The 14,933-nt window shown below is 36.8% G+C and overlaps 1 protein-coding gene across 1 annotated transcript in view; it reads right to left on the reverse strand.

Moving 5' to 3' along the window:
• LOC103001617 (myotubularin-related protein 8) overlaps positions 1 to 14,933 on the reverse strand; it is a 143,745-nt gene that overhangs the window by 88,317 nt on the left and 40,495 nt on the right. The window contains exons 2-3 of the mRNA XM_057537639.1: positions 3,689 to 3,811; positions 586 to 748 (exon numbers count right to left, since the gene is read on the reverse strand). Coding sequence (XP_057393622.1) covers positions 586 to 748; positions 3,689 to 3,811 — 286 coding nt within the window. The remainder of the gene's footprint in view (positions 1 to 585; positions 749 to 3,688; positions 3,812 to 14,933) is intronic.

The raw sequence follows: 14,933 nt of genomic DNA on the forward strand, positions 1-14,933 counted from the left end.
CAGACTAGGACATTAGTCCACAGACTAAAATCAGAGGAAGCTGATGGGTTAGCAACCTGGAGTTGGGGCTGGAAGATGAGAGGGTGAGGCTGGAGGAAGCAGGGATAACTGCATTAAGGACTCTGATAAACGTCCCTAGTTTGCTAGTTGGAACTAAAAGTAGGGGTAGGAACAATAGGCCAAACATAAAGCTTGCAGGACAACAATAAACAAATTTTGCTCCAAAGCAGTCTTACTTCCTGAAGTGTTGAAAAATTTACAAGTTGATACTTAAGAGGAAAGAGGGAAAGAGAAGGAAATAACAGCTGTTAAACGTCTACTATATACCAAGTACAGAGTAAAAATGCACACATGCATTTAAACCTCAAAACAACCACCACAGGGAGCTTATACTATCATTATTTTTACAGGTGAGGAAGCTGAGTTCAAAGGTTATGTATCTTGTCCAAATACCATGGAGCTGTAAGAGGCAAAGCCCAGATTCAAACTCTGCTCTATTTAACTCCATAACCAATGATCTTTCCATTATGCCATTCTGGGAGAAAAAATTACAATGGTTTTAGATAAAAATACTATCATAACTACCTGGCTGAGAAAGCTTTAACAGTGAAATGTAAACCTCATGGCACACAACGTCAGATTCTAAAACAAAGTGGGCCACCCGGAAGTTCTTACAGCGGAGGATCAGGGGACAACCCAGGCTAGTGATGGACAACTTCTCCACAGTGGCAATATGATGCAGTGCAATCTACAAAACAGAAAAGAACCAAAATAATTCACAGACATGCACTAGATCTATCACTCTCAGTGTGCCTGACTCTCAGTAACGGTAACAGCATGGCCAGAGATGTGATCACATCTACAGCCTACAACCATCCTTTGTAAGGTACAACTGGGTTTCTTTAAAACAGAAGTAAATAGTGGTAAAGCAATGAAAAGCAAATTACAATATTATAAAACTTCCCTCTCCTTAGGGATATAAGGTTAAGAGATTTACGGGGCAACTGTGATGAACTGGCTCAGAACAAATGGCTTCTAGCATGCTGTGGTGGAGTTTAAAAATCATAGTAGAATGATTGTCAGGAAAATAGAACTTCCTTTTTTTCTACCAAATTACTAATTAAAATGATTAATAATTGGTATTGTGCTTTACTGCTCATGAGGTAGTCCATGATCATTAACTATTTAATCCCTGTAACAACACTTTGACGTATAATCATCCCATTTCAGGAATGAAGAAACCAAAGCTCTGAGAAGTGAAGTCTTCATCAGAGGCCACACAGCCAAAAAGTGGCACAAACAGGATTTGAACCATGGCAGTCTAACTTTGTTCAGGGTTATTTCTCTAGAAATTCTAAACTCTAGTCCTGGAATTACGATTTAACTAGAAATATTACAGGAAAAATTTATCTTCCACATTTTAGACTCTAGTGACAGTGAAGCAAAGAATGAAATGGGGGAAATTTTTACCTAAGTGACTAAGGGAATGAGTAGAGACTATAAGACTAAGGACTAAAGGAACTATACATAAGCACTGTACTGCAGTTAATAAAGTTGTTTCCCATGGGAGTACAGGTTAATAATTCTGATTTTTTTAAAAATGAAGGATTATTAAATTTTTAGTCTCATGATTCCTGCTCATGCTGATGCCAGCAAAACAGAAATGCATGGAAAGGGAACCAGTACAAGAAACTGTATACAAATAATACAAGTCTCTCTTTATAATTTCAAAAAGACATGGAATCATGGTTTTACATTTTAGTCTTTGATGTTCTCCTCCTATCTGTGTCTCTGATGGTTCCTACAACTAGAGCCTGAATGTACTCTTTTCATTCTCTGGACTCCCTGTCCTGTGCCTGGAATGGCCTTCCGATCATCATTGTCTTTTCTTTTCCTCCATCTCACACAGTCTATGCCCCAGTCCCCATTTATTTGGAAAAGAAATCTCTTCCTGGAAATCTTTCAATCATATCCATCATCTAAGAATGGGGTAGATGTAGGGACTATTCACATATTCTGAGAAGGAATTTTCCATCTTAATTTCTGTCTTAACTATTCTGTCAAACTCAATTCCTGTTATGGCAGTTTTGAAGGGCCATAAAAACTATTGATAATGTAACAGGAATTAATGTATCAAATTTCAAGAAAATCAAAGCCCTGTTGATCAATATGGGAGACCTGTGTTTGGGTAGTAAAACAGTGATCATCGAGATCAGGTGCCAGGCAAAAACTGGTGAATTGGAAAGAGGCAGAAAGTGAAGCAGACTAAGGATGGAAAGAGCTTCATTAATAGTACTAATTGGGTAAATATGCCTCCTTTGACATATAGAAATAATTAACATAAGTTCTCCCTTCCCAATCTAGTCCATTAGGTTTGAAATAATACCCAGTAGAAACAAATCTGGAGACATGTGCTGTCTGTAAATGCAGGTAGAAAGGGGAAAGGCTCATGGCACAGTACTAAAGAACTGGTTCCCAAACTGTTAGAAATGGAAGAGTCCTTACTAATTATATAATCTAACAACCTCATTTTACATATGAGGAAACTGAAGCCCAGAGAGCAAGAGTCACTTACCCAAGGTCATATAGCCAGTTAGTGCACAACTGAGTCTAGCTAGAACCAACTCTCCTGATTCCTCTTTTCTCATTCCTTTCATCATAACAAAGTGAACAAGATACAATGTCATATGGGGAAAGCTCACAGTGTTTTTAAAAAGGAAGTATTAAAATGCTTCTTTCAAATGTATATTCTGTTTAATTCATTTTATACTTATATAATCATATCTATCATGTGCCAAACACCATTTTAAGCATTTACAACATTAACTTTTTTATTCCATAACCAGGTATTATTTCCTCTATTTTAGAGATGAGAGAAGTGAGCCTCAGAGAAGTTAAATAACTTGCCCAAGGTTACAAAGGTAGTAAATGTTGAAGCTGGGATTTCACCCTGAGCAGACTGGCTCTAGAGTCTGTGATCTTAATCACTATGCTATGCCATATACCAGAAGCATGTTTTACTTGTTACAGAGGGCTAAGCATAAGTCTGACTAATGATTAAGATTAAATGGTCCTACTTTAGGATGAGGTAGGCATAAAGTAACATTAGCGGTGCTAAACTAATTAGACAACATTGTTTAAAGGTATAACAAAACACACACACATACACACACACACCCACACACACACACACACACACCCCACACACACACACCACCCTGTCTTAGGTCAGAGTGTTGGTCAAAATTATTGATACTCAAAATGTAGTCCATGAGCCACCAGCATCACCTGAGAGCGCTTTAGAAATTTAAAATCTGAGGCCTGAGATTCTGCATTTTTAATAAGCTCCCAGGTGATACAGATGTTCTTGGTTTTTGGACCACACTTTATGGGTAGCAAGGCTTTAAATTACTTCGGGATGCTTACCAAGTAGGCTCAGAAAATGAGCAGAGACTACTTTACCTAAAAATATTGAGGGAAAGTCCCATGTAGCTTAAGATGACTATAGTCAACAACTTGAGGGACGAGAAATCATATGATTCAATCTCTGAAAAGACCCCCCCCCAGAATAGATTCTTTGAAGAAAAGGTTTTACAGCAATTTAACTGTTAACTGAAATTTAACCATGTTAGAAAGCATGTATACACAACTCTTCCAGACCCTTTGATATTTCTGCTCATGAACATACCCATGTCTCTTTTCGGGCTGCACCAGAAGCCTCCACATAGATCAGGTGGGTTGCAGTAAGATATAGACTCCCATTAGCTGGTTTCTTACCTACATAACGATCCAGTAATTTCACGTTTTCTACCTGTTATATGAGGGGGGAGAAAAATACAGATTAAGTTATCAACTCACCACCTGTGATTAAAGTGGTGTAATTCACAGCAAGATAAATGCTGTTAATTTGCTATAAAATTTCTTTGAGGCTTTCTAGGTCCTGTCAAAGTGGCAAACTGGTATGATCTGTGTTTCCTTTTCCAAAATCAGCCCTGAAGAAACTATAAAAGTGAGAGGGAAACGTGGATTCTTAGAAGGATTAAAATTCTAGATGATGTTACTATGATGGGGTAGATGTGTGTGGAAGATAAATAGGACATAAGAGCCTGCTGAGGTACTAATCTTGTTAGAGGGAAGTGGCAGTTACTGTATGTGGAAAAATCAATAGGTGTAAATAACGTGAGATTAGATCTTAAGTTAAAGGGCAAGAAAATAGAGTATATAACTTTCTAAAAAGCAGGAGAAAACTTGATCTATCCAGTGGAAAGTAGGAAAGAAAAAAAAAAAGAAGCAAACAAAAAAACCCCAAAAAAGAGTACCATAAATGGAAAGTATAAAATTAAATGCCAGAAATAAGTCCCAATATAAGAGAAATAACAAATGTACACAAATTAAACTTACCAGTTAAAAGACAGACTTAGAGACTGAATTAAAACAAATACTCAACAATATTCAGTCTAGAAGATATATACCTAAAATAAAGAGATGTAAATAAGTTGAAAATAAAAAGATAGAAAAGATATACTAGACAAATATGAACAAAGCTTGAGTAGATTTAATATCTGACAAAATAGAATCAAGAGACAAAGAACAACAGGACAAGAAAATATATTGATCATAAATATATATGCATCTGACAAGACAGTTTCAAAATACATCTTGCTTGATGTACTTGGTTGTAGCAGAACTGCAGAGAGAAAAGAAACACTTGGATACTTTAAAACTTTAGTTAGGAATTGATAGATCAAGCATACAAAAATAAAAAACAAAAATGAATAGAGATACAGTATACTTGCACAGTACAACTACAAAGTTCAAGCTATTAGACATACAGAGAACTCTATATCCAACAAATAAAGAACATAAAGTCATTCAAGACAACTAATAGAACATTTCTAAAAAGACATCATGATAATGGCTGTAAAGGAAGCCTCAATAAATTCTAAAGGTTCAATATCACACAGTCTACATTCTCCAACCATGACACAATGACATTAGAAATTAATAACAAAATAATAGGCAAAGTGAGCATATGTTTGGAAACAAAATAGCATACTATTAAATTAACCTTGGGTTAAAAGGAAATCATAAATAAAATTAATAAATATTTAGAAGTGAATAGTAATAAAAACACAACAAATGAAAATTTGTGGGGCACAGCTAAAGCAGAACTAAGAAGGAAATGTATACCTTTAAGTAAACTTATCATTAAAGAAGAAACGTTGATAAACTAGTTAAGCATTCAATGCAATGAAGAAAGCAAAAGAACAGAGAAACAAGGAAGACAAAGGACAGAAATTAAGAAGCAGAGAATTGCCCCCCCCACATACACACACACACCAAAAAAACCAACAGAAAAGATGAACAAAACTAGAATTTAATTATTTTAAAAGGTTAATAGATCTTTTTAAATTAATTTTTATTGGAATATGGTTGCTTTACAATGTTGTGTTAGCCTCCACTGCACAACAAAATGAATCAGCCATACACATACAGATATCCCCTCCCTTTTGGACTTCCCTCCCATTTAGGTAGCGTTCCCTGTGCTATAGAGTATGTTCCCAACAGTTGTCTATTTTATACATAGTATCAATAATGTATATGTGTAAATCCCAGTCTCCCAATTCCTCCCACCGCACCCCTTTCCCCCTTGGGATCCATACATTTGTTCTCTACGTCTGTGTCTCTATTTCTGCTTTGCAAATAAGATCATCTATACCATTTTTCTAGATTCCACATATATGCATTATTATATGATATTTGCTTTTCTCTTTCTGACTTACTTCACTCTGTATTACACTCTCTAAGTCCATCCACGTCTCTACAAATGACCCAATTTCATTCCTAAAGGTTAATAGATCTTTGACAAGACTGATCAGGAAAAAAAGGGAAAAGAGGCAAATACACAAGCTACAGAATGAAAAAGGGAAAACAATGTAACAAATTTCTTTAAATAAGAGTATTATGAACAATATGCTAATAAATTGAAAAACCTACATGAAGTGAAAAAATTCCAAGGAAAATACCTCAGGATGACTTATTAGTGAATTCTACCAAACTTCCAAGAAACAGACTACCTTATCCAATTGATTCCAGTTATTAGAAAAAGAATGACAGTTTATTTTATGTATGAGGCTAGCGTAATCTTGATTCTAAAACCAAATAGACAACTATAAGAAATGAAAATTTATATCCATTTCACTTAAGAAATGTAGATGCAAAAAAATCCAAATAAAAATTATTTAGTGAATCAACAGCATATTTTTAAAAATACATTTGATCAAGTAAATTTAACTCAAGAAAGCAAAGATAGTTCAACATTGAAAAACTTCAATGGAAAACATCACATTAACAGATTAAAAGAGAAAAATCAAATGCTTTATCTCAATTAATAGAGAAAAATACTTTTGAGTTCACTTCTATTTATGATAGCTCTTAGTGAATTAGGAACAGAAGTAAACATCCTTAACTTGGTAAAGATTATATATCAAGAGCCTACAAAGAATGTCATGTGTAATGGAGAAACTAAATGCATTAATTTAAAATCACAAAAAAGACAAACTGGACCCATCTATCACTGCTACTCTTTTAGATATCCTAGCCAATACAATAAGAAAAAACAGGGGGAAAATTAAGACATGAAAGGATTGGAAGTGAAGTGCTATATCCGGCACAATTTACTGGGAAGATAATTTTCCCAATAAAAAGATAATAGAAGATCTTCTACCAAGAAAAAAACAAAAGAATCAACAAACTATTAGAACTTAAATCAGAGGAATTCAGCAAGGTTGCAAGATAAAATATCAACCTACGAAACTCAAGTGTTTCTCTAAACCAGCAATAACCATTAAGAAAATACCATTCACAGTGGCAACAAACACCATGTTGAATCCAGGAATTAGCTTAACCAAGCATATATGAGACTTTTACAGAGAAAACTTTAAAACTCTAATAAGAAAACTGAAGACAACTTAAAGAAATGAAGAGACATCCATGCTCTTGGATGGGACAACTTAATTTTGTAAAGTTGGCAATTATCCCCCAAATTAATCTATAAATTTAATGCAACTACAATTAAATTTCAAAGTGGATTTTCCACAAATGTATTCTAAATTTAAGTAGAAGACTATACCCCATAAGTAGTTAAATAAATCTTAAAAGAGAACAGTGAAGAAGGGAAGATTTGCTCTACTAGATATTAAGACATACCCAAAGCCATGGGGTAAAAAAAAAAAAAAAAGCCTGAAGTACTAGTGTAAGAATAGACAAATAGACCACTGATAAATACCATAGCTCAAAGACAGACTCATGTATGAATGGGTGCTTCATATAGGATAAATGTGGCACTACAAATTATGAAAAAAAGATAGAAGTACTTACTAAATGTGTTGGGGAAACTGTATGAATACATGGAGAAAAATAAAACTAGATCCCTGTAACACCATATACAAAACTGGAATCTAGATATATCTATATGTAAGAAGAAAAACTATAAAATCACTAGAAAAAATGCAAAATACCTTGGGTCTAGAGACAGGAAAAGACTTCAAAACTTAATAACAGAAAGGAAGAAAATATATAAAATGTCTGAAATTAACAAGAGATTATTAGGGAGGAACCAAGATGGTGGAGTAGAAGGACATGCTCTCACTCTCTCTTGTAAGAACACCAGAATCACAACTAGCTGCTGGACAATCATCAACAGAAAGACACTGGAACACACCAAAAAAAGATACCCCACATCCAAAGATAAAGGAGAAGCCACAATGAGACGGTGGGAGGGGCACAATCACAGTAAAAGCAAATCCCACAACTGGTGGCTGTGTGACTCACAGACTGGAGAACACTTATACCACAGAAGTCCACCTGCTGGAGTGAAGGTTCTGAGCCCCACGTCAGGCTTCCCAACCTGGAGGTCCGGCAATGGGAGGAAGAATTCCTAGAGAATCAGACTTTCAAGTCTAGTGGGATTTGAGTGCAGGACTTTGACAGGACTGGGGGAAACAGAGACTCCACTCTTGGAGGGCACACACAAAGTACTGTGTGCATCGGGACCCAGGGGAAGGAGCAGTGACCCCAGGGGAGACTGAAACAGACCTACCTGCTAGTGTTGGAGGGTCTTGTGCAGAGGCAGGGCTGGCTGTGGCTCACCGTGGGGGCACGGACACTGGCAGCAGAAGTTGTGGGAAGTACTCCTTGGTGTGAGCCCTCCCAGAGTCCACCATTAGCCACACCAAAGAGCCCGGGGAGGCTACAGTGTTGGATTGCCTCAGGCCAAACGACCAACAGGGAGGGAACCCAGCCCCACCCATCAGAGGTCAACCAGATTAAAGTTTTACTCAGCTCTGCCCACCAGAGCAACAGTCAGCTCTACCCACTACCAGTCCCTCCCATCAGGAAACTTGCACAAGCCTCTTAGATAGCCTCATCCACCAGAGGGCAGACAGCAGAAGGAAGAAAAACTACAATCCTGCAGCCTGTGGAACAAAAAACACATTCACAGAAAGACAGAAGAGATGAAAAGACAGATAGCTATGTACCAGATGAAGGAACAAGATAGAACCCCAGAAAAACAAGTAAATGAAGTGAAGATAGGCAACCTTCCAGAAAAAGAATTCAGAATAATGATAGTGAAGATGATCCAGGACCTCGGAAAAAGAATGGAGGCAAAGACCGAGAAGATGCAAGAAATGTTTAACAAAAACCTAGAAGAATTAAAGAACAAACAAACAGAGATGGCCAATACAATAACTGAAATGAAAACTACACTAGAAGGAATCAATAGCAGAATAACTGAGGCAGAAGAACGAATAAGTGACCTGGAAGACAGAATAGTGGAATTCACTGCTGTGGAACAGAATAAAGAAAAATGAATGAAAAGAAATGAAGACAGCCTAAGAGACCTCTGGGAAAACATTAAATGCAACAACATTCGCATCATAGGGGTCCCAGAAGGAGAAGAGAGAGAGAAAGAACCCGAGAAAATATTTGAAGAGATTATAGGCAAGAAGTTCCCTAACATGTGAAAGGAAATAGCCACCCAAGTCCAGGAAGCGCAGAGAGTCCCATACAGGATAAACCCAAGGAGAAACACACCGAGACACACAGTAATCAAATTGGCAAAAATTAAAGACAAAGAAAAATTATAGAAAGCAGCAAGGGAAAAACAACAAATAATATATAAGGGAACTCCCATAAGGTTAACAAGTGATTTCTCAGCAGAAACTCTACAAGTCAGAAGGGAGTGGCATGATATACTCAAAGTGATGAAAGGGAAGAACCTAGAGCCAAGATAACTCGACCCAGAAAGGATCTCATTCAGATTTGATGGAGAAATCAAAAGCTTTACAGACAAGCAAAAGCTGAGAGAGTTCAGCACCACCAAACCAGCTCTGTAACAAATACTACAGGAACTTCTCTAAGTGGGAAACACAAGAGAAGAAATGGACCTACAAAAACAAACCCAAAACAATTAAGAAAATGGTCATAGGAACATATATATCGATAATGACCTTAAACGTAAATGGATTAAATGCTCCAAACAAAAGACACAGGCTTGCTGAATGGATACAAAAACAAGACCCATCAATATGCTGTCTACAAGAGACCCACTTCAGGTCTAGGGAAACAAAAAGACTGAAAGTGAGGGAGTGGAAAAAGATATACCATGCAAATTGAAATCAAAAGAAAGCTGGAGTAGGAATACTCATATCAGATAAAATAGACTTTAAAATAAAGAATGTTACAGGAGACAAGGAAGGACACTACATAATGATCAACAGATCAATCCAAGAAGAAGATACAACAATTATAAATATATATGCACCCAACATAGGGGCACCTCAATACATAAGGCAACTCCTAAAAGCTATGAAAGAGGAAATTGACAATAACACAAAAATAGTGGGGGACTATAACACCTCACTTACACCAATGGACAGATAATCGAAAATGAAAATAAATAAGGGAACAGAAGCTTTAAATGACACAATAGACCAAATAGATTAAATTGATATTTATAGGACATTCCATGCAAAAACAGCAGATTACACTTTCTTCTCAAGTGCACATGGAACATTCTCCAGGATAGATCATATCATGGGTCACAAATCAAGCCAAAGTAAATTTCAGAATATTGAAATCATATCAAGCATCTTTTCTGACCATAACACTATGAGATTAGAAATGAACTACAGGGAAAAATATGTAAAAAACACAAACACATGGATGCTAAACAATACGTTACTAAATAACCAAGAGATTAATGAAGAAATCAAAGAGGAAATCAAAAAAAACCTGGAGACAAATCACAATGAAAACACGACGATCCAAAGCCTACGGGATGCAGCAAAAGCAGTTCTAAGAGGGAGGTTTATAGCTATACAAGCCTACCTCAAGAAAAAAGAAAAATCTCAAATAAACAATCTATCCTTACACCTAAAGGATCCAGAGAAAGAAGAACAAACAAAACCCAAAGTTAGCAGAAGGAAAGAAATCATAAAGATCAGAGCAGAAATAAATGAAATAGAAACAAAGAAAAAAATAACAAAGATCAATGAAACTAAAAGCTGGTTCTTTAAGAAGATAAACAAAATTGATAAACCATTAGCCAGACTCATCAAGAAAAAGAGGGAGAGAACTCAAATCAATAAAATTAGAAATGAAAAAGGAGAAGTTACAACAGACACCGCAGAAATACAAAGCATCCTAAGAGACTACTACAAACAACTCTATGCCAATAAAATGGACAACCTGGAAGAAATGGACTAATTCTTAGAAAGGTATAACCTTCCAAGACTGAAGAAGGAAGAAACAGAAAATATGAACAGAGCAATCAAAAGGAATGAAATTGAAACTGTGATTAAAAACCTTCCAACAAACAAAAGCCCAGGACCAGATGGCTTCACAGGTGAATTCTATCAAACATTTAGAGAAGAGCTAACACCTATCCTTCTCAAACTCTTCCAAAATATTGCAGAGGGAGGAACACTCCCCAACTCATTCTACGAGGCCACCATCACCCTGATACCAAAACCAGACAAAGATGTCACAAAGAAAGAAAACTACAGGCCAATATCACTGATGAACATAGATGCAAAAATCCTCAACAAAATACTAGCAAACAGAATCCAACAACACATTAAAAAGATCATACACCATGATGAAGTGGGATTTATCCCAGGGATGCAAGGATTCTTCAATATACGTAAATCAATCAATGTGACAAACCATACTAACAAATTGAAGAATAAAAACCATATGATCATCTCAATAGATGCAGAAAAAGCTTTTGACAAAATTCAACACCGATTTATGATAAGAATGCTCCAGAAAGTGGGCATAGAGGGAACCTACCTCAACATAATAAAGGCCATATATGACAAACCCACAGCAAACATCATTCTCAATGGTGAAAAACTGAAAGCATTTCCTCTAAGATCCGGAACAAGACAAGGATGTCCACTCTCACCACTATTATTCAACATAGTTTTGGAAGTCCTAACCACGGCAATCAGAGAAGAAAAAGAAATAAAAAGAATACAAATTGGAAAAGAAGAAGTAAAACTGTCACTGTTTGCAGATGACATGATACTATACATAGAGAATCCTAAAGATGCCACCAGAAAACTACTAGAGCTAATCAATGAATTTGCTAAAGTTGCAGGATACAAAATTAATGCACAGAAATCTCTTGCATTCCTATACACTAATGATGAAAAATATGAAAGAGAAATTAATGAAACACTCCCATTTACCACTGCAACAAAAAGAATAAAATACTTAGGAATAAACTTACCTAGGGAGACAAAAGACCTGTATGCAGAAAACTATAAGACACTGGTGAAAGAAATTAAAGGTGATACCAACAGATGGAGAGATATAACATGTTCTTAGATTGGAAGAATCAACATTGTGAAAATGACTATACTACCCAAAGCAATCTACAGATTCAATGCAATCCCTATCAAATTACCAATGGCATATTTTACGGAACTAGAACAAAAAAATCTTAAAATTTGTATGGAGACACAAAAGACCCCGAATAGCCAAAGCAGTCTTGAGGGAAAAATACGGAGCTGGAGGAATCAGACTTCTTGACTTCAGACTATACGACAAAGCTACAGTAATCAAGACAATATGGTACTGGCACAAAAACAGAAACATAGATCAATGGAACAAGATAGAAAGCCCAGAGATAAACCCACGCAGCTACGGTCAACTAATCTATGACAAAGGAGGCAAAGATATACAATGGACAAAAGACAGTCTCTTCAATATATGGTGCTGGGAAAACTGGACAGCTACATGTAAAAGAATGAAATTAGGCTCCGCGGAAACTGAGAGTTGGCAGCGCACGCAACATCTTTGCCGTGTGGACGAAAGGCTCTTGGTGCTCCAGCCAGGCATCAGGGCCGTGCCTCTGAGGTGGGAGAGCCAACTTCAGGACACTGGTCCACAAAAGATCTCCCAGCTCCACATAATACCAAACGGCGAAAATCTCTCAGAGATCTCCATCTCAACATCAAGACCCAGCTTCACTCAACGACCAGCAAGCTACAGTGCTGGACACCCTATGCCAAACAACTAGCAAGACAGGAACACAGCCCCATCCATTAGCAGAGAGGCTGCCTAAAATCATAATAAGGCCACAGACACCCCAAAATACACCACCACACGTGGACGTGCCCACCAGAAAGACAAGATCCAGCCTCATCCACCAGAACTCAGGCACTAGTTCCCTCCACCAGGAAGCCTACACAACCCACTGAACCAACCTTAGCCACTGGGGACAGATACCAAAAACAACGGGAACTACGAACCTGCAGCCTGTGAAAAGGAGACCCCAAACACAGTAAGATAAGCAAAATGAGACGACAGAAAAACACACAGCAGATGAAGGAGCAGGGTCAAAACACACCAGACTTAACAAATGAAGAGGAAATAGGTAGTCTATCTGAAAAAGAATTCAGAATAATGATAGTAAGTATGATCCAAAATATTGGAAATAGAATAGACAAAATGCAAGAAACATTTAACAAGGACGCAGAAGAACTAAAGAGGAACCAAGTAACAATGAAAAACACAATAAATGAAATTAAAAATACTCTAGATGGGATCAATAGCAGAATAACTGAGGCAGAAGAAAGGATAAGTGACCTGGAAGATAAAATGGTGGAAATAACTACTGCAGAGCAGGATAAAGAAAAAAGAATGAAAAGAACTGAGGACAGTCTCAGAGACCTCTGGGACAACATTAAACGCACCAACATTCGAATTATAGGGGTCCCAGAAGAAGAAGAGAAAAAGAAAGGGACTGAGAAAATATTTGAAGAGATTATAGTTGAAAACTTTCCTAATATGGGAAAGAAAATAGTTAATAAAGTCCTGGAAGCACAGAGAGTCCCATACAGGATAAACCCAAGGAGAAACACGCCAAGATACATATTAATCAAACTGTCAAAAATTAAATATAAGGAAAACATATTAAAGGCAGGAAGGGAAAAACAACAAATAACACACAAGGGAATCCCCATAAGGTTAACATCTGATCTTTCAGCAGAAACTCTGCAAGCCAGAAGGGAGTGGCAGGATATACTTAAAGTGATGAAGGAGAAAAACCTACAACCAAGATTACTCTACCCAGCAAGCATCTCATTCAGATGTGATGGAGAAATTAAAACCTTTACAGACAAGCAAAAGCTGAGAGAGTTCAGCACCACCAAACCAGCTTTACAACAAATGCTAAAGGAACTTCTCTAGGCAAGAAACACAAGAGAAGGAAAACACCTACAATAACAAACCCAAAACATTTAAGAAAATGGGAATAGGAACATACATATCGATAATTTCCTTGAATGTAAATGGACTAAATGCTCCCACCAAAAGACACAGGCTGGCTGAATGGATACAAAAACAAGACCCATATATATGCTGTCTACAAGAGACCCACTTCAGACCTAGAGACACATACAGACTGAAAGTGAGGGAATGGAAAAAGATATTCCATGCAAATAGAAATCAAAAGAAAGCTGGAGTAGCAATTCTCATATCAGACAAAATAGACTTTAAAATAAAGACTATTACAAGAGACAAAGAAGGACACTACATAATGATCAAGGGATCGATCCAAGAGGAAGGTATAACAATTGTAAATATTTATGCACCCAACATAGGAGCACCTCAATACATAAGGCAAATACTAACAGCCATAAAAGGGTAAATCGACAGCAACACAATCATAGTAGGGGACTTTAACACCCCACTTTCACCAATGGACGGATCATCCAAAATGAAAATAAATAAGGAAACGCAAGCTTTAAATGATACATTAAACAAGATGGCCTTAATTGATATTTATAGGACATTCCACCCAAAAACAAGAGAATACACATTTTTCTCAAGTGCTCATGGAACATTCTCCAGGATAGATCATAGCTTGGGTCACAAATCAAGCCTTGGTAAATTTAAGAAAATTGAAATCGTATCAAGTATCTTTTCCGACCACAACGCTATGAGACTAGATATCAATTACAGGAAAAGATCTGTAAAAACTACAAACACATGGAGGCTACACAATACACTACTTAATAACGAAGTGATCACTGAAGAAATCAAAGGGGAAATCAAAAAATACCTAGAAACAAATGACAATGGAGATATGAGGACCCAAAACCTATGGGACGCAGCAAAAGCAGTGCTAAGAGGGAAGTTTATAGCAATACAAGCCTACCTCAAGAAACAGGAACCATCTCGAATAAACAACCTAACCTTGCACCTAAAGCAATTAGAGAAAGAAGAACAAAAAAACCCCAAAGCCAGCAGAAGGAAAGAAATTATAAAGATCAGGTCAGAAATAAATGAAAAAGAAATGAAGGAAACAATAGCAAAAGTCAATGAAACTAAAAGCTGGTTCTTTGAGAAGATAAACAAAA

This window comes from Balaenoptera acutorostrata, chromosome X (assembly GCF_949987535.1).
Source record: "Balaenoptera acutorostrata chromosome X, mBalAcu1.1, whole genome shotgun sequence".
In the NCBI taxonomy this organism is placed as follows: domain Eukaryota; kingdom Metazoa; phylum Chordata; class Mammalia; order Artiodactyla; family Balaenopteridae; genus Balaenoptera; species Balaenoptera acutorostrata.